Below are 26,361 nucleotides of genomic sequence, written 5' to 3'. Positions count from 1 at the left end.
CCCCCGTCTTCCTGCCGGCCGGCCCCTCGCCCCGCCCCGTGTCTGAGGAGCCGGGAAACCGAAAGTGCGCGGCGCCGGGCGGGGCCGCTAACCTGCCTGGGCCCGAGTCCGAGTGCCAGTCGGCGGCGGCGGCGGCGGCGGCGGCGGAGAGAGGACGCACCGGAGCCCGGTGAGCGACCCCCTGCCCCGCGCCCCTGTCCCACACTTGGTCCCGCCCGCTGGCACTCGGCGCCCGGGCCGCCCTTACCCTGCCCTGCCACCCCCTCAGCCCCCGCGTCCCCATCACCCGCCTCAGCGCCCCTATCACTCTCTGAGGACCTCCATCACCCATCTCCGCGCTCGTCACCCCCTCAGCGCCCCCATCATCCACCTGAGCCCCTGTCCCCTCTTCCCAGCGTCCCTCTCACCCTCCTCAGCGTCTCCATCACCTCCTCCGCCTACATCCTCATCATCTAGTTCCCCTCTGTCCCCCACATCTCCGTCCTCACTTTCTGCCACAGCCCCTCGTTCATCCTCACCTTCCATCTCCTCACTCATCCCCCTTCTTCTAGAAGCACCCTCCGCACCTAGACTCCCCATCCCTATTTCCAGGCGCCCCCCTCCCTGCCCCCGGCGCTTCAGCAGGCAACCCCCAGCTGAGCTCAGTTCCGCCCTCCTCTTGAGAACCCCAAACCTCTTGCAGTCTCCCCAACCTCTCCAGCCGCTCCAGGCTTCAGCCTTGCCCGGGCACCTTCGTGGCCCCACCCAGCCCTGGCTGTCCCTTGACCCTATAATAGCTCCATCAGGACCTGCTGAGGCCCTGGGTGTCAGGGACTTCTCCATCCTTTCTTCTACTCTCTCAGGAGCCTGGAGACTTCCTCTAACATTTTTCATTCCACTCTGGTAAATTACATTCTTCTCTGATTTAACTCTTCCATTGGCTTGAACATCACTGATTTTCTTCTTCCTGTCCTTTGAGGCTTTGATTCCCAAAGAAACCCACTCTAGTTTGCTTTTTTGGTAGCATTTCCTGTTCCTCCCTGCTTCTCCCTTTCCTTTCCTTTCCGCTTTCTTTTCTTCTGTATCTTTTATCCCAGAAATTTGTGAGTTTCTATTTTAGTATTTTTTTTTCAACAAGAGAAGGAATTGTTCCCTGAGAAGTTTTTATAATTAAACAGAAAAACTAAATGTTGAACTTGTGCCTTGAGAACTGGGTTTGATAAAATGAGAGATGAGATTCAAAAAATATTCCCAGCAGGAAGGAAGGGGACTCCTTTTTCCCATGAAGATAAAAACTACTCCTCATATAATGCCAGATCTGGTCACAGTTTCCAAGTATGAATGTGTTAAAACTCAATGAGAGGGACAGTTGGAAAAGGTCCCTTTGCTGTGAACTCTCAATTACCCACTCTTTCCCCAGCCCCAGCCCACATGATGTGTTTGAGTAGGATGGAGAAGTTTCCTTTAAAGGGATTTCCTCTTACTCCTGTAGGACTACCTTTGCAAATCAAGATAGAAGAAAGAAGGAAGGAACTGCAGATTTCTATTTATAGTTGGTCCTGAGAAAACAGTATCCAGTAGATGTTAAGCCTCCTGGTTTTTGAAACATGTTATTTCTTTATTCTTGCTCCTGCGGAGGGGAGGGCTTAATCAGTTTGGCTCTGTTCCAGAGAGTAGTATAGGGATATCTGCTCACTAATTATTTACAAACTATAGAGTACTGCAAGCTATAGAGTATTATATAATAGAAGTGTTGGGTGGAGTGGTGAATACATGATTTTGGGGTTAATAAAAATGTACTTTTTTCTGTCCTGGCAACAATATTTGTTTGCTTTATAGGAGAGGAAAATGAAACCTAGCAACTGATTAAGTAACTTGGCTAAAGGTATAAACCAAACAGGAGTTTTGAATGGGAAATGATGACACTCATTTAACCTCAAGAAAATACAAGGATGCAGGGAAGGGGGAATTTGATCCTTTGGAATTTGATCCTAAATTGTGAATTTCCCATTTTGTGTCATAATTGGGCATTCACAGAGTTGAACACTTGTACACATGATTAAAATCTGTGTTTCAGTCTTAGTTAACAAAGCATTAAGATATAGAGGTAGAAGGATTAGCCTGATATTATTTGGGTGTTTGTTTTTTTCTTTTTCTGCTAGATGCTGTGTTTCAAAGGCACTGAAAACTGTCAAACCGTGCAGACTTCCAGACAACTGAAATAACGTGACCGTGGAGGAGATCAGGTGACTCAGACATGGAGGACCGAAGACCTTGTCCAGAGGTGGGACCCAGGAATCCTCGTATTAACCACAGAGGTGAGCAAGATTTTCTACTCTCAGATGATCCCAGATTGATGTTGGTTCCACTTATGATTTTTGACTTTACAAGATAGTCCAAAAGCCATATGCATTGAGTAGAAGCTGTGCTTCAGACTTGAATTTTGAACTTTTCCTGGGCTAGCAATATGTGTGTGGTAAGATGCTCTCTCGTGATGCTGGGCAGCGGCAGTGAGCTTCTGCTCCCAGTCAGCCTTGCTGTCCGAAGAGCAAGCAATTAATGCACTCAAAACCACTTGTATCCAGACAACCATTTTATTCTTTCAGTACATTATTCAGTAAATTACATGAAATATTCAACACTTTGTTATAAAATAGGCATTGTGTTAGATGAGTTTGCCCAACTGTAGGCTATTGTTAATGTTCTGAGCACATTAAAGGTAGGCTTGGCTAAGCTATGATGTTTGATAGATTAGGTGTATTTAGTGCCTTTTTAACAATGTTTTGAACTTATAGTGGGCTTATAAGAAAATAACCTAACATAAGTTGAAGAAAATCTATAATGGGAAGGAAATCAAGTTCCTTATGGATGAGCAGGCCCACCACAATTGACTGCATCTCTCAAGTAAAGAATGGTTTATTTTTGAGAATTCCCTGGAGGTCCAGTGGTTAGGACTTGGTGAAGTGAAGTGAAGTCGCTCAGTCGTGTCCGACTCTTTGCAAACCCATGGACTGTAGCCCACCAGGCTCCTCCGTCCATGGGATTCTCCAGGCAAGAATACTGGAGTGGGTTGCCATTTCCTTCTCCAGGACTTGGTACTTTCCTGCAATGGCCAGGGTTAGTCCCTGGTTGTGGAACTAAGATCTTGCAGGCCGAGCAGCAAAGTCAAAAAAACTGAGAATGATTTATTCCTTAGTTACAGCATGAGTGACTTTGAGATGAGACAGCCCTCCCCTTTCCTTAAGAGAGCTTCTAAAATGGTACAGTTCACTTTAGCAAAGGTAGAGATGAGGTATTAGAAGTGGCAATAACTGGTTTAGAGCAGCATTATCCAGTAGAAACATAATGCAAGCCAAAAACATAATTTTTGATGTTCTAGTAGCATCATTAAAAACAAAAAACAGGTGACATGAAATTTAAAAACTTAATACTAAATAATCATTTAATAAAATTTGATATTTGTCTTATTTAAGCCAGTGTATCCAAATAATATCATTTGATTATAATTGAATATATCTTATTATTATTGTTCTTTTCTTGGAGTTTTTTCCTTCTAGTTTTATGGAAATATAATTGACATATAGCACTGTGTAAGTTTAAGGTATATAGCATAATAATTTGACTTAAATATATATCATGAAATGATTACCAGAATAAGTTTAGTGAACATCCATCATCTCATATAGAGACAAAACCAAAGAAACAGAAAAAAAGTGTTTTCCTTGCGATAAAGGAAAAAATTAGGATTTTTAGGGTAAATCTTAGGATTTACTCTCTTAAAAACTTTAATAGATAATATATAGCAGTGTTAACTACATTTATTGTGTTGTACATCATTTCTCTACTATTTATTAATCTTATAACTGGGAGTTTGTACCTCTTAATCTGCCTCACCTACTTCTCTTCTTCCTCTACTTCCCTCCCCGCTGGTAATCACCTGTTTATTCTCTGTATCTATAATTTTGTTTCTTTTTTTGTGTGTTTGTTCATTTCTTTTGTTTTTTTAAAGTTCCACATATAAGTAAAGTCATAGAGTATTTGTCTTTCTCTGCGTTATTTCATTTACCGTAATACCTTCTAGGTCCACCCTTGTTGTTAAAAACTGTAAGATTTAGTTCTTTTTATAGCTGAGTTATAGTCCATTGTGTGTGTGTGTGTGTGTGTGTGTGTACACCCCACATCTTCTTTATTAATTTACTCAGGCTGCTTCCATATCTTGGCTATTGTAAATAATGCTGTGAAGAACATAAGAGTGCACCTGCCTTTTCTAATTAATGTTCATAGTACTTCAGCAATTTCAATTTTGTGTTTATTCCCTGAAAGTATTCAGTATTATCATTTTCAGATGTTACCAATATAAAAAATTTTAATGAGGTTTTTAACTTTTTTTCTGTTAAGGCTTCAAAATTCCATGTGTCAGTTTACACATCTTAATTCAGACTAGTCACATTTAAGATGCTTAATAGCTACACATAGTTAGCTAGTAGCTATGTGTTTGATGGTATGTGTATAGAGTCGTAGTCACCAAAGCAAAGTTAGTTCCAAAAACATCACTCTATTGCAATGATTATTCTGTTTGCTCAGAACTGTCTAAAACAAAACTGAATGGAGCCTTGCCTTTTCCTAAGTTTGCAATATATCCTCCAAATTTCAGTTGTGGAACAGATGAGGAAGAACTGTAGAATATATTTTATGAACTATGTGAATGTTGAAAGGTTGAGAAATAATACAATTTTCCATTCTTCCAAAACATTGTCTTCTAATCAGACCAGCATTAAAAGTAGAACTTTTTACCAGGATTAAAAGTAGGACTAAATTTAATGATATCTTGGGAGTTTGAAAAGTAAATGTAAAAGCAACAGTTACAAGGAAATATGTACATTAGTAGATTTTTTTGGATCTGACGACATGAAATGGCACGGTCGTCTTGAATATGATATTCATTTGAAACTTTCATAACATTTGTTATCATCAAATCATTGCATACAGTCTTATTTTGTTTATTTGTTTTTAAACTCTCCAAGTCATTCTGCTAAATTGGGTCAGCTCCAGACTCAGTTTTAGAGGAAAGGAAAGTGAAAGAAAATGGGCTTGGGTAAATTGGCCAAGGTCTATGAAATGTGTGGCAGATCAAGAAAGACATGTTCAGCCTCATCCACAGGATGGCGTTAGCTTTCCTGTGTCTGCTGGGCACCTCTGCTCTTCTGCAGACCTCCTTGTCTGAAGATTGGGAATAGAGAAGTACTATGTAGATGAACTCGTGCTGCAGAAAGGAGGAAGAGTTAAGTTTCATTTTTCAGTTTCCTGAATCAAAGTTTGAGTTTCATTTTTCAGACCTGAAACAGAACTTGAGTTTCGTTTTTCGGTTTCCTTCACAATCTATTATTTGGCTCAAAAACATCTTGGGAAAGGAAGTCCTACCTTCCCCTTTGCCATCTGATACTAAGCAAAGTTCAAATATATATTTCCCTGTATACTTTTACCCCGCTTGATGCCTCTGTTGCCTGTGACCTATTTGTTTAGAGACAGAAACTATGGCCCTAGAAATCAATAGAGTTTTCCCAATAAAAAATGATTAGTATTTCTGCTAGTAATAACTAACATTTAATGAGAGCTCTTTATATGTCAGATAGTATACTAAGCATCTTATAAACATTTAATGTTTACAGCAACCCAGATAGTGAGGCTTAGAGAAATTATACAACTTAGCCAAGGTTGTACAGTAGGGAAGTCCCTAGACCAAGATTTGAATCAGGTCTGTTTGGCTATGAAACTCATGCTTTCACTATTATTTGGTATTGGCAAGAGGCTGAGAAAATAAGATGATCTCTTTGAGCCCCTGAAATAATCCCAGCTTATGAAGATTAAATGAGTAATTATTTCTGTCATGTATGAGGTACTCAACAAATGTTTATTCCCTTTTTCCTTTTGGTACCGTCTGAAAAAACAGTATTTTCATAATGTATACAGCAACCATAGTAATCTATTTTATATTTATTACATGACTTGGTAGGAAACCTTTTTTCTCTCCAAATAAAACCTAAGCTCCTCAGTTGTTTTGGAAAATAAAAGTATGTTCATATTGTTGTACTATTGGATTTTCTTGCATCTTGATTTTTATGTTTGCCCCAAATTCCCATTGTGTTTAGGACCTATGGATGGAGAATTACCACCAAGAGCTAGAAATCAGGCCAATAACCCACCAGCCAATAATCTCAGAGGAGGAGCCAGCCAGCCCGGAAGGCATCCCAGGGCCAACAACCATCCTTTTCCTCATCGGCAAAGAGAAGAGAGGTTTGGGGCCATGGGCAGGAACCCACATCAGGGAAGGAGGAATCAGGAAGGGCATACCAATGACGAGCCTAGAGGCCAAAGACATGGTCAGGAAAATGATAACAGGAGGAGAAATGGCAACCAGGAGGGAAGGAACCGCAGACCCCCACCACGATCTGATGAAAACTTCCAGCAGTGGCGGACCCCCCAGCAAAAACCTGCAGAACAGCCACAGCAGGTGAAGAAACTGGGCTACAAGTTCCTGGAAAGTCTTCTGCAGAAAGACTCCTCTGAGGTGGTCATCACCCTTGCCACATGTTCGGGACTGAAGGAACTCTTGTCTCATTCTTTTATGAAGTCCAACTTGCTTGAGCTCATCTGCCAGGTTGTTCGGAAGGCTTGCAGTTCCAGAATGGACCGCCACAGTGTTCTTCATGTCCTGGGCATGTTGAAGAATTCCAAATTCCTCAAAGTCTGCTTGCCAGCTTATGTGGTAGGGATGATCACTGAACCCCTCCCTGAAGTTCGAAACCAGTATCCAGAACACATTAGCAATATCATCTCCCTCCTCCAGGACCTTGTAAGTGTCTTCCCTGCCAGCTCTGTGCAGGAAACTTCCATGCTCATTTCTCTCTTGCCAGCTTCTCTTAATGCTTTGAGGGCCTCTGGTGTTAACATAAAAGAGGAGACAGAGAAGAACCTGGAAAAGGTCCAGACCATCATTGAACATCTGCAGGAAAAGAGGCGAGAGGGCACTTTAAGAGTGGACACCTACACTCTTGTGCAGCCCAAGGCAGAAGACCATGTTGAGAGCTACCGGACCATGCCCATTTACCCCACTTACAATGAAGTGCACTTGGATGAGAGGCCGTTCCTTCGCCCCAACATTATTTCTGGAAAATATGACAGCACTGCTGTCTATCTAGATACCCACTTCAGACTCCTACGAGAGGATTTTGTCAGACCCCTACGAGAGGGCATTTTGGAACTTCTCCAAAGCTTTGAAGACCAAGGCCTGAGGAAGAGAAAGTTTGATGACATCCGAATCTACTTTGATACCAGGATTATCACCCCCATGTGTTCATCGACAGGTATTGTCTACAAGGTGCAGTTTGACACAAAACCACTGAAGTTTGTCCGCTGGCAGAACTCCAAGCGATTGCTCTATGGGTCCTTAGTGTGCATGTCCAAGGACAACTTTGAGACGTTTCTTTTTGCTACTGTGTCTAACCGGGAGCAGGAAGATCTCTGCCGAGGAATTGTCCAGCTCTCTTTCAATGAGCAGAGCCAACAGCTGCTCGCAGATGTCCAGCCCTCTGACTCTTTCCTCATGGTGGAGACAACCGCCTACTTTGAGGCCTATAGGCACGTCCTGGAAGGACTCCAGGAAGTCCAAGAGGAAGATGTCCCCTTCCAGAGGAACATCGTGGAGTGTAACTCTGATGTGAGGGAGCCAAGGTACTTGCTCATGGGGGGCAGATATGATTTCACTCCGTTAATAAAGAATCCCTCAGCCACTTGGGAATCTCTGAGGAACGCCGAGGGCTTGAGATGTCCCAGCGTTAATGTCTTAGACCCCTGCCAGTGGCCCTCAAAAGAAGCCCTGAGGCTGGATGACTCCCAGATGGAAGCCTTGCGGTTTGCTCTCACAAGAGAACTGGCTATTATTCAAGGACCTCCTGGAACAGGTAAGATAAAATTTTTCACAGCACACATCTGCCCTATGAGATAGGCAAGAGTGGCTTTGACTCTAGGTTTCTAGAATGTCTCAATTTAAGACATTCCCCTGAAATGGGCATCAAACTTGTTTAAAAAGTAGCTGCTCAAAAAATAAATAGGTGAAAATTTTTAAAAATAAAAAAAAAAGCAACTACTCATAGTGATTTTCCAGTGAGGACTCATTGGTATACATGGTAATAGATCAAAATCACAAGGTTAGAAAAGACTTCTAAGGGGTCAGACTTAGGGAGATGCCTGACTTCTGTCTGCTTCATCAAAGGCTGTATTGATTTGCTTGATTTTATGTAAATTTAAATTAAATAGTATCAACTATAAATACCCTGTGTACCAAATACTATCTTATATTTTTTGCATATGTTAACTCATTGCAAGGCTGTGAGGTAGAAGCCATTCCATGCAATAGATGAAAAAACTAAGGCAAAAAGGAGTTGAATGATATGTTGATGGTCACACAGATGGCAGTCGACAGACCTGAGACTCAGGCAGTTTAGAAGCCAGCTCCTGGCTCTGTCATCTACCTCATTGTACTCGTTTCTCTTGGAAATACACCTACCTACCTCCTCCCTGACCCTGTGTGCCATTCTAATCCTTCTCTGGAATGATAGCTACTATTAGCAGTTTGACGTACATCATTCCAGATGTTTTCCAAAATTAAAACTGATACATCTTTGTGTCTCTGAATGTGTTTATATATTTGCATACATACATGCATACTTTTCCTATTTTTTATATAACAAAAATGAGATTATGCTATATTTATATATATATATATATATATGCTGCTAAGTCACTTCAGTCATCTCTGTGACCCCATAGACGGCAGCCCACCAGGCTCCCCCGTCCCTGGGATTCTCCAGGCAAGAACACTGGAGTGGGTTGCCGTTTCCTTCTCCAATGCATGAAAGTGAAAAGTGAAAGTGAAGTCGCTCAGTTGTGTCCAACCCTGAGCGACCCCATGGACTGCAGCCTTCCAGGCTCCTCCATCAATGGGATTTTCCAGGCAAGAGTACTGGAGTGGGTGCCATTGCCTTCTCCGATCTATATATATATGGGTCTACAATTTACATATGTATGTATAGAACTACATGTTAGGGATATTTTTACATTCTTTACAGTACAATCACATTTGGAAAAGTACCTCACTCTTTTTACAACATGCCTGTATTCATGGCGTAAATGTACCATGTTGTGTTTTTTGTTTGTTTTTTAGTTTCACAGACAGTGCTTATTAAGTATTCATATATCTAGTTCTGTGTGTGTTTATCTTTGAGTACTCTGCTAATTACTTCTGTAGTGTTTTTCCTTAAGGTGGGAATTCACATTAATAGTTAGTAGGTACTGCTATATTACCCTCTCAAAAGAATATTAAAAAAACAATGGGAAGAGGTCCTTAAAAAATACCAATAAAATAATGGCAGCTCATGATAAGAAATTAATGTAACAAAATGCAAAGCTCTTACTGATGAGACATCCATATGATGGGAAAACATGCATAATTAAAGTGATGCTTTCAGGCCTTTAGAAGAAGAAAAGGATATACCAGTTTGTACTGCCACCAAGAATGAATTAGTGTTCCTATTTCCTTATATACTTTCCATCATTGTTGTATGTTATCAGTCTTACTTTCTCATTAGCAGTTTTCCCTGATCTATGAGATTATAATTTTTGGCTCATTTTAATTTTAGTTGTATGTTCAAATTTTTTTTTTTAATTCATGTGTTTCTCCCCTCACCATCCCACTTGGTTCTTTTATCTAAAGCAAACGATGTTATTGTCTTCCTATTTATCCTTCCTGAGATAGTCTATGTATATTCAAGCAAATGCATACTTATATTTATTTCCCCTACTTTTTTTTTAACTCACTGTGCTAGAAAACAGTTTGCATATTGCTTTGCTAACTTATAAACTGTCTTGGTGATCCTTTCATATTGGTGCACAAGTGGCATCCTGTTTATGAGTATGTAATATACCATTGTATAATTAGTTTATAATCTCTTTAACCAGTTCTCTATGGAAAGATTTACTAAAACAAACGATGTCAGTAAATAACCTTGTTTGTGAGTCATTTCACACAGAAGCAGAATATGTCCAGGGGAGAAATCCCTAACTGAATCAAATAATATTTGTATTTGTAATTTTAATAGGTAGTGCCAAATTGCCCTCTAGAAATGTATATCACAGTGGTTAATTTGTATTTCTCTAATCAAGAGTGAGATAAAATATCCTTTCTTGTCTTTATTGGCTACTTATATTACTGCTTCTATGGGTTGCCTTTTTATATTTGACATATTTCTATTGGATGGTTTCCCTTTCTTACTGATTTGTAGGAGCTGTTAGTATATTTAAAAAATGTTGTGTTCCAAATAACTTCCCCTAATATTATCATTTGAATTGGGATTCTTTAGCTCCAAGTATAGTAATAATTTAGCAATTTCACACTAGCTTTACACACATACACACACGCACGCAGCTACTAAAAAAGAGGCTACCTGTGAATTTGAGGGGAGGTGATAGAGGGGTCATCTTGGAGGTAGAAATCCCAAAAAGTATCCATTCTAAGGGGAAGGAAGCAGTGGGAGAGAAGGGGCAAATATTGAATTATAAAGATTTTCTTTCCTCTGGAGGTCTCCTTATCCATCCAAGACTCCAAATTAAAAACATGGGATTTACTCTTTTCTGTTCCCCAGCCCAGCCAAACCATTATCCTGTTGGAATGAAGTTTACCTCTGAAACTGCTCCCCAGTCTGTCTCCTTATCTCAGCTGTTGGAGCCAGGCCTTATCCTCTGTCACTCCCTGGAAGATGGCAGGAACCTCCCAGCCAGTCCATTTCTATTCTCTCTTGCCCAGCCTTACTCAGTTACCACTTTCCCAGAAGTGATAGATAAGAAGCCTCTTCTAGTCTCATTGAGTAAGACCAAAATCCCAGTTGTTTTCTTGTTACCTTGTATTTCTCATTTCCCACATTTGTGATTTTTACATTTGTTTGTGTGATTATCTTTCTCTTCTGCAAGTCTGTAAGTTCCAGGAAGATAAGAACCATGGCTGTTTTGCTCACCATTGTATTTCTTGTACTTAACCCCATATCTAACACCCATTTGGCACTTGAAACATACTATTTGAAGAAAAAGAAGCAAGAAATTGTCATTTATTTATCTATACTGAAAAGTATTCCGCTATACTGAAATTTTTTATTTTCTTGTATTACTAAGTATTGAGTACTTTTGAGGACAGTGGCTACCTTCTTAGCCTGACACAATGTAAGAATTTAGCATTTACTAATGAGCCCATAACTCTAACTCCAATGTTGATTTCTGTGACTTTTTCCCTCCTATCACAAAGGCAAGTCTACTATGGTATATTAAAAGCATTTCTAAATAATTCACCATGTGAGATTGGAAACAATGTATTAATATATATCTGTCAGTATAAAACTAGCTGAAAACAATGCCTTCCAGCTGTGAAAAACAAAGGATTCTTTTTCTGTATTGACAGAACCACCTCCAATTTTAGTAAGTGAAAAAAACAAGATATAGAGCAGTGAAAATAGTCTGCTACTATTTGTATTTTAGAAAGGAAGGGGGAAGCTAGAAAAAGACTGTATATTCATTTTTCTTTGTGTATGCATAGAATGACTGTCTCTGAAAAGTTACGCAATAAACTAGTAATGTTGGTTGTTTCCAAGAGAGGAACTAGGTAGCTGGAGACATAAGAACAAGGAGAACATAATAGAAAACCATTTGTGCTTCTAGGATTTTAAACCATCTCAATGTATTGCCTTAAAATTTTAAATGATAATTTGCTATAAGTAATTAATTACTCCTTTTAGAAAGTCTCTTTAAGTTTTTTTAACTCCTTTTTCCTTGTTTTTTAGGCAAAACCTATGTGGGTCTAAAAATTGTTCAGGCCCTTCTAACCAACGAGCCTGTTTGGCAAATTAGCGTCCAGAAGTTCCCCATCTTGGTTGTGTGTTACACTAATCATGCTTTGGACCAGTTTCTGGAAGGTAATATCTATAGGCAAAATTGTTCTCTGTTGAGAGTTCTCTGGTGGTCTATGGTTAGAATTATGGGCTTCACTGCCGTGGCACAGGTTCATTCCCTGGTCAGGGAACTGAAATTCCACAAACCACGCAGCACAGCTGAAAAAATAAACTTCTCTATTAAGACATATGTAGTTGAACCATGAGCAACTTCAGTTGCTCTCTGTTGCACTTTGAAGAAAGTCCACAGTCCGTCCTTACCATGACAGGAAAGGCTGTGTGTTATCTGTGTGCTTGCGCTTTGTCGCTCAGTTGTGCCTCACTCTTTGTGACCCCGTGGGCTGTATCTCACCAGGCTCCCCTGTCCCTGGAGATTCTTCAGGCAAGAACACTGGAGTGGGTTGCATGCCCTCCTCTGTGTGTTGTCTGCTCCACCCTAAGTCTGACGCTCTTGTCCTACCTCTTCCCTTGTTCTAATTCCAGCCACACTGATTGTCTACAATTTCTTGTCTTCCTTTAGCTTCTTCTTGGCCCATGCTGTCTCCTCTGCCTAGCATGTACTTTTTCTTTTCTTCTCTCTCTCAGTCTTGATGCATCCAGCCCAGATGGTTCCAGCTCATTCCTTAGGTCTCACTCATATGGATTTTCCTTCTTGCCCCAAGTCCTGTTGTATTTTTTCTTCTAAGACTTAATTGGCACATATGTAACTATTTATTTGTATATGTCTCTACCCTGAACTATAAATGCTAAGAACTTTGGTCCTATTTCTGTCTATAGTCACAGATCCTGACACATTCTCGACACTCAGAAAATATTAATTGCATTAATGAATGAATAAGTGTTTATTTTTTCTTTGGAAAATAATGCTTAGACTATTATTTTCCACTCTTTTATATCCTTCTTTCATCTGCATTAAATCTTCAGTATTCCTGGAGTCTCAGTTTAAATTAGATCCTCAAAAATTAGATCCATACCCCACCCAACTAGTTAAGATCCCCTGTTACACACTTTTAGCGTGTATTTGTAGTATTAAATTTTATTAAGTTAAAATGTTTACATGTCTTCTCTGGTAGACTGTGAGTCATGAGAACAAATGAGGAACTGAGCCTGCATTTTGACTACTTTAGCTTCCTAACCTAGCCTGGCACATAATAAGCAATCAGCAAATATCTATAGAGTGAGTAATAGAGAGCATTTACTAATGCTTACTTTGGGCCAGGCCCCCCCAGAAGCTAGAAAGATAATCTCTCGTTTATCCAGACCATAGCCCTATAGGGAAAGTATTACTGTCTTCAAGTCACAGACAAAGAAACTGAGGCTCAAGTTAAGTGACCTGCCCCAGGTTACATAGCAGTAAGTGGTAAAGACAAGACTTGGGTCCCCAGGTGTCTGAGTCTAAAGCCTTTGCACTGAAACATCACACTTTACTGCTCTGCAGATCACGTCATCTCTTGGGCCTTCTTGTTCACTGGTAGGGTAGATTTCCTGTAAATACCAGTTTGTACCCTAAGGGACCAGCTGCATCAACACCCCAGACACATGCAGCTCTTACCCAAGAGAATCCAGCATAGCTCCTCTTAACTCTGCCCCTGCTCCACTTTGCTCCTTAGGCATCTACAAGTGTCAGAAGACCAGCATTGTGCGTGTAGGTGGAAGGAGCAACAGTGAAATCCTGAAGCAGTTCACCCTGAGGGAGCTGCGGAACAAGCGGGAATTCCGCCACAACCTCCCTATGCACCTCCGAAGAGCCTACATGAGTGTAAGTCCCAGCTTTGGAGATCTGAGGTTGCTCAAGGGAGAACCAACCAAGACAGCAGTGGCTTTGTGGGTGGGCAGGCCAGGGGAGATAGAGAAGCACCACAAACCTGGGAACGACCCAGGTGCCTTCCAGCATTCCATTCTGCTAATCCTATGGTGGGATCTTTGCCCTCATAGTCCAAGATGGATAAAGGACAGAAAAGGGCACACCGCCCCTCCCAGCCCCTCCCAGGACCTTAAAGCTATTTCTCCCAAACCACCCATAACACTGCTTCCAGCCTGTTGGCCAGGTAAATACCATCTTCTAGCTGGGCAATGTTGTGCCCAACCAAAACTCTGAATTCTTCCTACTAAGGGAAAGAGAAGTCTCCACCATGGTATACTTGGTCTATTTTCCTGTTGTATTATTTGTTTCCTTTTCTTACTAGTGGTAGGAGGCTTTTAGACATTTTAGACACTAATCCGCTGGTTTTAAGACTAGCTGTTCCTATGTTACCTTTGTTTTCCCTCAAGGCAGAGACTGAGTTCTGCTGAGCATGATGACATACTTCCTCAGCCACTTATTTCCCTCTGCTCTTGGTAGATCATGACAGAAATGAAGGAGTCAGAGCAAGAACTGCATGAAGGGGCCCAGACTCTGGAGTGTACCATGCGTGGGGTACTACAGGAACAGCATCTGGAGAAGTTTATCTCTCCCCAGCACTGGAAAAGCCTGATGAATGGACCAAACCAGGTAGAGGGGTCGTCCTGTGGGGCACAGGCCTCTCTCGCCCAGGACCGGGAGGGAGCCTCTGGCAGAAGCAGCAGTCGAAGTATTAGCTGCAGTCTGCTGTGATGCTGCTGTGACGTGAAAGTTCCTGCTCGGGAGAAAAGTCACCTGAATGCACTAGTCAAAAATAAGACTCTAGAGCCAGTCTGCTGGATATGAATCTTGATTTTGCTCTAGGCGAGTTACTTTTTTTTGTTCCTGTTACCTCTTTTATAAAGGGGGATAGGGACTTCCCCTGGTGGTCCAGTGGTTCAGACTCTGAGCTTCCACTTCAAGGGGCATGGGTTTGATCCCTGGTCAGGGAACTAAGATCCCACATGCCATGAGGCACAGCAAAAAACAAAAAATACACACACATGGGGATCATATTTAGTTGAACTATGTGAAATTGCCAATATTTGTAAGTCTAACTTGCAAAAAGGCAGTCTTTTACAGATCAACTTAATTCTTATAGGATTGTTATTGGATAAGCAAGTTAATATCTGTAAACCTCTTAACTATAATAAGTGTGCTCGAAGTATTTATTAAATGAAACCAAATCATAGCAAGGCAACTTAGCATGTATAGAGGGCCTGGAACTTGACAGACCTGTCACACAGACTGACTGTGTGACTTGAGCCAGTGTGATCCTCAGGTCCCTCAGCAGTCAACAAGAAGAATAATAATGCCTGCATTCAGAGGATATTACAAGAAGTATCTGATGTACTCTGGATTTTTTTTTTTCTCATTTGGCTGTGCCACGCAGCATACAGGGATTTATCTAGTCCCTCCTCAAGTTGAAGTGTGGAGTATTAACCACCAGACTACCAGGGCAGTCCATGACGCAATCTCTATAAAGTGGGTGGCTAGGAATCCAGTGAAATGGTAGCTCTAGTATCAGTGGGTTGGCATTTCCAGGGTTTGTAACCCAAAAACTTAAAAAGGGTCAGTCAGGTCGTGTGACTGACTGAAGCAGGCTAGTTAACTGTGTTGTTAAGTAGTGAGGACTGAGACAAACCGGAAAAGGCGTGGCAACAGCGCTCTTCAGCCATTTGTTGCCTTTCAGGAACACAGGCTCATTGCCCCCATAGCTCCTGATTTTGTCAAAAGAAGCAGGAAAATTCTGTTTTTAAAATTCTATACAAGTTCTATTAACAGACCCAGTTGCCCAAACATTGCATTTTTAAGAGAGTTCTAGGGGAATTACCTTTTGATCCCTTGAGAAGACCTTCATACTGAGTTGTGATAGAATTTTCATTGGCTAATAATTCTTCTTTCCTCAGGATAGTGAATGGGTTTGCTTCCAGGGTCGGAAGCATTCCATGATGTTGGAGTTTCTCGGTCTGGGTGTTGGTTCTTTCACCCAAAGTGTTGCTCCAGCAGCACCTGAAAATACAGGTAAGAAGTGTAATGGTGGAATGTGGTTAAGACTAGAAGAGCAAGACTTTAAAGTAATGCCCAGAATTTATAAAGAGCTATAATCAATCAAAAAAGACAAATAAAAGCTTAATAGGAAAACAAATCAAAGACTTTCAAAGAAGCACATCACAAAATCTTCATGGTCAATAAACATGAAAAGTGCTCACTAGAAACGAGAGGAATTTAAACTACAATAATATACTATTACACACCTACTAGACTGGCAAAAAAAAAAAATTAAAATGTTTGATGTAATCCCACACTGATAAGAATGTGAACAGTGGGAACTCTGATATGATACTAGTGGAGATATTGATTGGCAGAACCACATAAGGAACTCAAATGTCCATCCATGATGGATCAGTTACCGTCTATTCAGATAATGGATACAACTGTAAAAAGGAATGAATTACAACATATACAGCAATATGATCTGACTCAGAAACATAATGAAAAAAGCAAGTTACAGGAAAATATATTCAATGTGATTTCATTTATTTAGAGCTCAGAAAAGTCAAAGCTAGATGCATTATTTGAAGGTGTATATACATTATATCCTAGAGAAGGGAATGGCAACCCACTCCAGTATTCTTGCCTGGAGAATTCCATGGACAGAAGAGCAGTGGAGTTGAAGAGTCGGACACAACTGAGCAACTAACACAAGTACACACATACATTATACATGTGGTATCATCGACTCAATGGACATGAGTTTGAGAAAACTCTGGGACATAGTGAAGGACAGGGGTATCTGGTGTGCTGCAGTCCATGGGGTCACAGAGAGTCGGACACATTTGAGTGACTGAACAACAACATGTATATGGTAAAGTTAAAAGGGAGGAATAAGTAATAAAAAATTCAAGTTAGTACAGCCCACAAATGTCTTCAAAGAAATTGGTAACTTCCTGCTTCTTAAGTTGGGTGGAAGATACCTGGGTGTTATATATTTTTATTATCATTTGAATTGCATGTTTATGTTGTACAGTTTCCTTTGTATATATATTGACATGAGTAAAATCTCCCTTAAAAAGGCATACATTCATGTGATTTTCTAAATGTAACAAAAATGTGGGTAAGGAAACATGTCTTTCTCCCCTTCATTCCTCCTGTGTTTCTCTCAGCGGAGGTGACCATTTAAACCTTGGGAATGTCTCCATGCATCTAAGGTCTCGTAGGTACCCTTGTTCACCCTTTGACGTTAAGACTCTCCATCCCTGTCCGGCCTGCTCTCCTCTCTTAGCCCAAGCAGAAAGGGAAGAGGAGGAGGAGGAAGGGGAAGAAGACGGTTCGCTGATTGAGATCGCAGAGGAGGCCGACCTGATCCAAGCAGACCGGATGATTGAGGAGGAAGAGGTGGTACGGCCCCGGCGGCGGAAGAAGGAAGAGAATGGGGCAGTCCAGGAGCTGGCGAAAGTACTTCTGGCCATGAGGCTAGACAACTATGGCCCCGGGACGGCAGCCGGGCAGGAGCAAGCTGCAGGAGAGTGGGAGGTAACTCACTTCCTCACAGCCCTCGAAAGCCCTAACAGAGTGGGAAAGGGGAATTCAGTTATTACCGCCAGGGGATTGTGGGTTAAACTCTCCCGAAACAGACCTGAGACCATCTGTCCTGACCTGATTTTCACCTTCTTCTGTTGCAGTACATTGACTTCATCCTCATAATTAGCTTAATTTACCCTTTTACAGGGCTTCCCTTATGACTCAGCTGATAAAGAGTCCACCTGCAATGCAGGAGACCTGGGTTTGATCCCTGGGTTGAGAAGATCCCCTGGAGAAGGGAAAGGCTACCCACTCTAGTATTCTGGCCTGGAGAATTCCAGGGACTATATAGTCCAGTGGGTCACAAAGAGTCAGATACAAATGAGTGATTTTCACTTTTCATTTACCTCTCTTATAACCTAATCCTTGTATAAGACAGGTCCAGTTTTCAAGGGTATAGAAATTATGGCCTTTTAGAGGGGTCCTGCCAATAAATGCTAACTTAGAAAAACAGGAAGCAGGTAGCCGAGGACTTCTCTTGAATTTTTAGAGAAATGTAGCACATATGAGTCAGATCAGACACTGATGGCCTTAGTGTTTGGTGCTTTTATAGATATTCTCAACAGCAAACCAGCCCGGGCATTAGGATTTTAGAGGATTCAAGTAAAACAGAATGAAGTAAGCTGTATAGACTGAATGGAGTGTTTCTCCTTCATTCACTTTGAGATTGGTTATTTCTTTTAGAGCCAGAATAGTATAAATGCCCAGACTTTCTGTCTTCTCCTTCCTTTGATAGAACCCTGGGGTCCTCAGAATTTACTGTGTGTTACTATGACAGTAGAACACTGAACCCTATTGATGATCTAAGGGACTTTGAGGGCAGGTTTTTACTGAATGCAGCTTTCTCCAGTCTGCTGGCTTTGAGCCTGATCTCCTAGTTCAGTTCAACGTCTCTATATGTGAGGGACAGAATCACGATCACAATACTTAGAAGCATGGATTGGGCATCTCTCTGCTGTGGCCTTATGAGGAGTTGAATTGTTTGGATTTGAAGCAAAGGGGTGTCCATAGTATTGTGACATCCATCTAGCATGCTAGTCCTTCTAAAGGCTCCTGGCCTCAGATTCTGACAGAGCCAAGGAAGAGTACTTTCTCCTAAATGGTGCTTTTCACCCACATGTTTAAGATACTAACTTGATATAATGGCATTAAGACCATCTTAGCAGGATTTGTATACCATTTAATGAGAGAGACGTACCTCCGCTATTGTCATGACATATGTTTTGGGAATAAGAAGTAGACTGTGGTCAAAAGACCGTCAGTAATAACTAGTTTGCCAGCACTCTTCTAAAGTGCTTTCCATGTATTTTACTGCTTCAGTCAATCCAGCAACTCTGTGAAGAGGTACTGTTATTATTCCCATTTTATAGAAGGGAAGGCTGAGGCACATAGCGGTTCAGTTAGTTACTGTAGGTCCCACAACTAATAAGTAGTAGATGGGACTTAGAACCAAGACATACTGGCTCCAGAGCACTCATTTAGCAATGAAATATCTCTGGGGAGAGTGTGGAACATTTAAGAAATGTCCATCAGAGATGACAGTTCCATTTTTCAGTGTGCTCTGGCCCCCATCTTAGAACCAGGCCCATCTCTCCTCAGTGACTGACTGGTATTGATATCTGCAGACCCAGCGCAGCCAGAAAAAGAGAATGAAGAAGAGAGTGAAGGTTGAGCTTCGCAAGCTGAACACCATGACTGAGGCCGAGGCCAATAAAATCCAGGATGTTTGGCAGCTGGACCTGAATTCTCGCTGGCAGCTTTATAGGTACAGTGCCTGTCCCCATCCTCACCCCCACCCCCAGCCAGTCCATGTAATTTCCCTAGGGTGTCCCTTTCCTGTTTCTAGAATATAAGCCTTTCAAATCCTCAACATTAGTGCTAACTGATGATGGATCGAGCACTCCCGATGAGCTGAGTGCTAGATGCAGCCATGGGATGGAAGAGACACACTTGGCTGTACCCTGTGGGGTTTAGAGTCTAACCAGGGAGACAAATTTTGTTCCACAAATAAAAAGTTACAAGTAGGCATCACCACTAAGAAAGAACGAACCAAGGAGCTAAGAATATTAGAACCAAGGAGCTGAGCTGGTCTGAGCTATCCAGGAAAGTGACACTGGAGGCAAGATCTGAAAGATGAGTAGGCCTTATTAAGGCCAGTTGGGAAGGGGAGCAGATGAGCTTGTGAGGACCACATGCATAAAGGCCTCCAGATGGGAGGGAGCATGTTTTTTTGAGAACCTGAAAGAAGGCAACCACCATGGCTGTGGCTCAGACAAATGGAAAGTGAGGCCAGAGAGGGAGTCGGTGGGCAGGTTGTGCAGGGCCTGTTAGGGCTGAAGAGGACTGTTGGAAGGTTTTATAGCAAGAGTGCTGACATAATCTGTTATACTTACGGAGAATTGGGGGAGGAGGGGGAGGGGGCTTGGCAGGAATGGATTAGAGACAATTTGTGAGAAATGCTTCTTGAAGCTTTTAAAAGTTCCTTACTCTTGTCCAGTAATTAGCATCTGTTCTTTATCCCCCTCCTTCCTTAGTTCCTGACCACTTACATACATCTCTCTGCACATCTTTTTTGTTGGGCATTTTTTGTTGTACAGGACTCTCAGGTCCCTGCACATCTGGGTCTTGTCTTCTTTTTCTGTGGCATGTAACCTCCTCTAGGGTATAGGTTCCACTTATGCATAGGGCACACTGAAGGGGGTTAAACCACTTCTCAAAGAGCACGTGGCTTCCTCTCCCTCATTCTTCACATTCTTCAGGCTGTGGCTCCAGATGTACCAGGCTGACACCCGCCGAAAGATCCTCAACTATGAACGCCAGTACCGCACGTCAGCAGAGAGAATGGCTGAGCTGAGACTCCAGGAAGACCTGCACATCCTGAAAGATGCCCAGATTGTAGGAATGACAACCACAGGTAAGAAAGCATGGAGTTCACGGTTCGTGCCAGATGCCTATCAGATTATCTGGGACAGGTAAAGAGAAGCTTCTTTAGTAGGTTAGAGGAAAATACCATGAAGAGCTCTGGAGAGCAAGCTCTGTTTTGGATTCTCTTGGTGAAATTCACCCTCCTGCTTCCATTGCATTTGGAACTTCAGCAGCTAATGATCCCAGTGCCGAGGTTCCAAATGCAGTGAGAGCAAGTGCTCAGCAGTGACGGCATGGGGACGCTGCTGCTCTGGAGACTGTCCAGCAGCACTCATTCTTGTCCAGTGGTCCCCAGAGCCTTGGGTGGACGGGAGGACTCAGCTGGAACAGACCCAGGCTCAGGGTGCACCAGTCCTGAAGCCAGTGACACAGGGAGTCCAGTACATCCACTCAGAGGAGTCTTCTCTTCACTCAAGGTGCTGCCAAATACCGCCAGATCCTGCAGAAGGTGGAGCCCCGGATCGTCATTGTGGAAGAGGCTGCAGAGGTCCTTGAGGCCCACACCATTGCCACACTGAGCAAAGCTTGCCAGCACCTCATTCTGATTGGGGACCACCAGCAGGTAGGCCTGGGCCCTCTAGAAGATGAACTGACTCTCTGCAGGGGGCGGATCAGACAGGAAGACCCTGGCCTCTGCTTCCTTCCTCCATCCTCAGGCTTGTTGGTGGCTTTCTGTGATTCCTCTTTTCCTTACCTCCCACGTCCAGTGTCAGAGCAGGTCTTCTTAGATTTGGGGCGTATTTTAGAAGTAGCGTCATCTATTCCATCTGGCTTCTTTGCTGTTTTTAATTTACCTTGGCATTTTAAGTGGACTGTTAAAACGGCATGCTCCTCATCCTACTGCTTCCTTTTTTTGCCATGCTGTAATCCATTCCTCATAAAGGAACCAAAGGGAATTTTTTTAAAAAACTCAAATCAGGTCATGTTACTCCCCAGCTTAAAACCCTTCAGTGGTTGCCCATTGAACTTAATATAAAAATCAAGCATCTTAAAGTGGCCTACAAAGACCTATAGTCTCAGGGTACAGCCTGTTTCTTTGACCTTACCTCACACCACCATCTATCTCATTTGCTCACTGTGTTCCCAACTCCTGCCCTTTCTGTATTCTCTTATGGCTTCCTTTTTGAATGACTAGCAACTTCCTCCATGCTGGTGTCAACTCAGATGTCGCTCTTCAGGGAGACCTATGTAAAGAACCTCCACCCCCAGGCATTCTGTCACTTCACCCTTATTTCTTGGCTTCATGGTCTTTGTCACTCTTTACCCTTAGCCTGTTAACATCTAAAGCCGAGCCTGGAGCCCAGAAGTCACTTGAAAAACATTTGATAGGTGGGTGGATGGGTGGATGGTTAACATACATTTTCAGTGGACAATCCTCAGCCATGTTTTTCTTTTCAGCTGCGCCCCAGCGCCAATGTGTATGACCTGGCCAAGAATTTCAACCTGGAGGTGTCCCTCTTTGAACGGCTAGTGAAAGTAAACATTCCTTTTGTCCGTCTGAATTACCAGGTGAGAAGCTAGATCTCCATTATTACCAAATGTCCAGGTGAAGGCTCCTGGCAGCCTGCCAACTGCCAACAAGAAAGGGTTCATAAAATAAAGCTAGTTTAGCTGATCTTGTTTTCTGTTTTAAAATAACACAAGACCAGCCGTGGTGAGTTTGTATCAGATGAAGAAGCTGTTTCTCTTCTGCTCTTTTCTCCCTGTTCTTTTCAAATGTCATCTCTCCAGATTTTCCACTAGCAACTTAGTCTTTAAAACTGTCCATTTATTCTCTGCCCATGTGTTTAATGACATACATGTCTTATTTCAGCACCGCATGCGTCCTGAAATTGCCCGGCTTTTGACCCCTCACATTTACCAGGATCTGGAAAACCATCCTTCTGTTCTCAAATATGAGAAGATTAAGGTGAATCTGCTTTACCTGATCTTTCTCTGATGCTGTCAGCAACCTAGGAAGTTATCTTTTTCCTCAGGACGAAAAGGGGCTTTCAGAAGGGTATACAGCCAGCTTTCTAAAAAGCTAGCTATTGGGAATTCCCTGGCAGTCCAGTGGTTAGGACTTAGTGCTTTCACTGCCAGGGCCCAGATTCTATCCCTGATCAGGGTACCAGGATCCCGCAAGCCGAGCAGTGGCAAAAACAAAGCAAAGCAAACAAACCAAAAACCCCAAACAGTAAAAGCTAGTTATTAAGAAAAGGAGTGGTATAGAGGTTGAGAACACAAACCTGGGGTTTTGAATCCAAGCTCTGCCGTTTAGTAGCTGTGTAGCCTTTACCAAATTATATACCAGTTCTAAGGGTAAGGGTCTTCTGTACAATGAGAATAATGGTTGCTGCCTGATTGCATTACCGTATTGCAGGAGATAATGTATATAAAGCACTCAGCACAGCAGATGCTCATAAACTAAAGATTGTGGTACGGAGTATACAGAAGCCTTCTAAGGTTCCTCCCCAGAACAGGGCCAGTGGCCAGCACACATGAAGCTAGAAAAAGCTGCCATGAATAAACCTAACGTGTCTTCTTTTTCTTTCCAGGGGGTCTCTTCCAACCTTTTCTTTGTAGAACACACCTTTCCTGAACAGGAAATCCAAGAAGGCAAAAGCCACCAGAACCAGCACGAGGCTCACTTTGTGGTAGAGCTGTGCAAGTACTTCCTGTGCCAGGAGTACCTGCCCTCCCAGATCACCATCCTCACCACCTACACTGGGCAGCTCTTCTGCCTGCGCAAACTCATGCCTGCCAAGACCTTCGCTGGTGTCAAGGTCCATGTGGTGGACAAATACCAAGGGGAGGAGAATGACATCATCCTCCTCTCGCTAGTACGCAGCAATCAGGAAGGCAAGGTGGGTTTTCTCCAGATATCCAACCGCATCTGTGTGGCCTTGTCCCGCGCCAAGAAGGGCATGTACTGCATTGGGAACATGCAGATGCTGGCCAAGGTGCCCCTGTGGAGCAAGATCATCCACACCCTTCGAGAGAATGATCAAATCGGCTGCGCCCTCCGGCTCTGCTGCCAGAACCACCCCGATACCCACACTTTAGTATCCAAAGCTTCTGACTTCCAAAAAGTGCCCGAAGGAGGCTGCAGCCTACCCTGTGAATTCCGGCTGGGCTGCGGGCATGTCTGCACTCGTGCCTGCCACCCCTATGACTCCTCACACAAGGAGTTCCAGTGCATGAAGCCATGCCAGAAGGTGATCTGCCAAGATGGGCATCGGTGCCCTCTTGTCTGCTTCCAGGAGTGTCAGCCTTGTCAGGTGAAGGTGCCCAAAACCATTCTCCGGTGCGGCCATATACAAATGGTCCCATGTTCTGTGCCTGAGTCAGATTTCTGCTGCCAAGAGCCTTGCCCCAAGGTCCTAAAATGTGGGCACAGGTGCAGCCACCCATGTGGTGAAGACTGTGTATGGCTGTGCTCAGAAATGGTCACTGTGGAGCTCAGGTGTGGGCACAGACAACAGATGGAGTGTGGTCACACGGGGGGCCTCAGGCACGGCCTGACTGGGCAGTGTGCCTCCAAGTGTGGCAGCACCCTGGACTGTGGGCATCCGTGTCCCGGCTCCTGCCACAGCTGCTTCGAAGGGCGCTTCCACGAGCGCTGTCAGCAGCCCTGCAAGCGCCTGCTCATCTGTTCACACCAATGCCAGGAGCCCTGCACTGGCGAATGTCCACCCTGCCAGCGGCCCTGTCAGAACCGCTGCGTCCACAGCCAGTGCAAGAAGAAGTGTGGGGAACTGTGCACTCCCTGCATGGAACCCTGCATCTGGCGCTGCCGGCACTACCAGTGCACCAGACTCTGCTCTGAGCCCTGTAACCGACCGCCATGCTACGTGCCTTGTACTAAGCTGCTGGCTTGTGGCCACCCGTGCATTGGTTTGTGTGGGGAACCATGCCCCAAGAAGTGCCGTGTCTGCCACCAGGAAGAAGTCACCCAGATCTTCTTTGGCTCTGAGGATGAGCCAGATGCTCGCTTTGTACAGCTGGAAGACTGCAGCCACATCTTTGAAGTGCAAGCCCTAGACCGCTACATGAACGAGCAAGGTGACGAAGTTGCCATCAAGTTGAAGGTCTGCCCTGTCTGCCAGGTACCCATCCGCAAAAATCTGAGATACGGAACCAGCCTCAAACAGTGCCTGGAAGAGATTGAAGTCGTTAAGGAAAAGATCTTGGGCTCAGCAGGGGAGATCGCAGTCAGCCAAGAGCGACTTATGGCCCTACTGGAGGAGAAGAACCTCCTCTGCCAGCTGCTCCCGGAAGATTTCCTAAAGTTGAAAGAGAAGCTGGCCCAGAAAAATCTGTCAGTGAAGGACCTGGGCCTTGTTGAGAATTATATCAGCTTCTATGACCACCTGGCTGGCCTATATGATTCCCTGAAAAAAGTGGATGTCTTAGAGCAAAAGAAAGTGAGGACTCGATTAGACCAGGTTCACAAATGGCTCGCCAAGAAACGTTTGAGCTTCAGCAGCCAGGAGTTGGATGACCTCCAAAGTGAAATCCAGAGGCTCAGATACCTGGTGAACCTCCTGACCCGCTGCAAGATGGCTGAGGGGAAGGTGAGAGGCAGTGTCGCTGCGGAGATCCACACTGTCCGGAACATCCTTGAGAGAACATGTAAGTTCACCCAGAAGGATGCACAGCTTGTGCAGAGAAAGATGGAAGCTCTGAAAGCCATTCTCCCCTGCTCCAGCCTGGGCATCTCAGAGGAAGAGCGAGTGCAGATCGTCAAAGCCATGGGTTACCCTCGTGGCCACTGGTTCAAGTGCCCCAATGGCCACATCTATGTGATTGGCGACTGTGGGGGAGCCATGCAGAGGGCTACGTGCCCTGAGTGTCAGGAGGTGATCGGGGGGGCAAACCACACGCTGGAAAGAAGCAATCGGCTTGCTTCCGAGATGGATGGAGCCCGGCACCCTGCCTGGTCTGACACGGCCAACAACCTGATGAACTATGAGGAGCTCCAGAGGATGATGTAGGGAGGTGGCAGCCCACCCACTGCCTTTTGCCCTGGCCACCGCAGGGCTGGGCCAGCTCCCTGCCGAAGGAACTGAAGGTTGTTTTTTATTATTGTCTTTTAGTCTTAGCACCTATTTAAGGAGCCACTTTTAGGGCTTGCCCACATTTGTTTCTAGATTTACCCCTGCGCTAGAGTAAGCACTTTACCTCCAGAACTGAGAGCAAAGTTAACATTTCTCTTCTTTTTCTCTCCTACAAGTTAGTGGACAGACTGCCTGGAGCATGTTTGGGCTTCCACCCAGGGCTGCCTGTAGTGTCTCTGGGTCCTGACTCAGTCAGATGTTCTTTCTCTGCAGTGCTCCAGAGGCAGATTTGAGCTCAGTGAAGCAGACTCATTCTAAATTGCCAGGCCCTAACTTGCAGGCTGACTTCTGCTCTAAAAAACAGAGGCCCAGAATTGTTGTTTGTGAATTATCATTTCAAGGAGCACAAGAACCCCTCCTCTTCTCCTTGGGCACCTTCGTTCCAGGAGAGGGAGCCATGTGATGAGACAGAGACTTTGCGGACCAATCATGACCCAATTACATATTCACTGAGAGTGGGGGAAGGTGTGACCCCACAGCTGGGGGCTTGTGCAGCAGGCCTAGGCTAAGGAGTGACTCCCGTACCCTTCCTGTGACTTGCACTTTGGGATGGTGGAGGTTACTTTCCCTGTAGTAGGGGAGGTGCAGTAGCTGTGCTGGTTCCCCAGGGCCTTGAGTGGAACTAGACTCTCATTTGGTGCCAGAAGCACCTATCCAAAGTGTGACCCTTTGTCCCGACACCCTCTATTGCAGCTTTTACCTGGGCAGGGTTAGCATGCTAGCGGCTTCTGCAGGTCCCAGGTCCACACCAGAAGCCAGCCCCCAGGTCTTCCTGCGTACATACTCCCTCAGTCCAGTGTTCCCTATAATTGACACTTAGGCATCTCAGGTCTTTCTAATGTTGGCAAGAAAACATACCTTTGCTATGTATACATTTCCTTTTTTGTCTTTACTATGCACT

The 26,361-nt window shown here is 43.8% G+C and overlaps 1 protein-coding gene across 2 annotated transcripts; it reads left to right on the top strand.

Annotated features, from left to right (window-relative positions):
• Positions 1-40: 40 nt before the first annotated feature.
• On the top strand, positions 41-26,361 carry ZNFX1 (zinc finger NFX1-type containing 1). 2 transcript variants are annotated; one of them, XM_052651017.1, is made up of 14 exons: positions 41-169; positions 2,142-2,297; positions 6,129-7,940; positions 11,865-11,996; positions 13,583-13,731; positions 14,314-14,463; positions 15,762-15,876; positions 17,138-17,388; positions 19,062-19,201; positions 20,196-20,350; positions 20,778-20,923; positions 21,760-21,870; positions 22,175-22,270; positions 22,899-26,361. In XM_052651017.1, exons 2-14 carry the CDS (start codon positions 2,237-2,239, stop codon positions 25,335-25,337), a joined length of 5,757 nt encoding a protein of 1,918 aa, XP_052506977.1. In that variant the 5' UTR covers positions 41-169; positions 2,142-2,236; the 3' UTR covers positions 25,338-26,361. The 2 variants fall into 2 exon arrangements, with proteins under 2 accessions (XP_052506977.1, XP_052506978.1); XM_052651018.1 differs by lacking the exon at positions 11,865-11,996.

Source organism: Budorcas taxicolor, chromosome 13 (genome assembly GCF_023091745.1).
Source record: "Budorcas taxicolor isolate Tak-1 chromosome 13, Takin1.1, whole genome shotgun sequence".
NCBI lineage: Eukaryota > Metazoa > Chordata > Mammalia > Artiodactyla > Bovidae > Budorcas > Budorcas taxicolor.
The sequence above is the reverse complement of the archived record's forward strand: the minus strand, read 5'-3'. Positions and strand labels throughout refer to the sequence as shown.

Coding starts and splice junctions, on each gene's coding strand:
- ZNFX1 (XM_052651017.1), top strand. CDS start 2,237: ATGGAGGACCGAAGACCTTGTCCAGAGGTGGGACCCAGGAATCCTCGT. Junction 2,298..6,128: donor TCCTCGTATTAACCACAGAG/GTGAGCAAGATT, acceptor CATTGTGTTTAG/GACCTATGGATGGAGAATTA. Junction 17,389..19,061: donor AAGCTGCAGGAGAGTGGGAG/GTAACTCACTTC, acceptor TGATATCTGCAG/ACCCAGCGCAGCCAGAAAAA.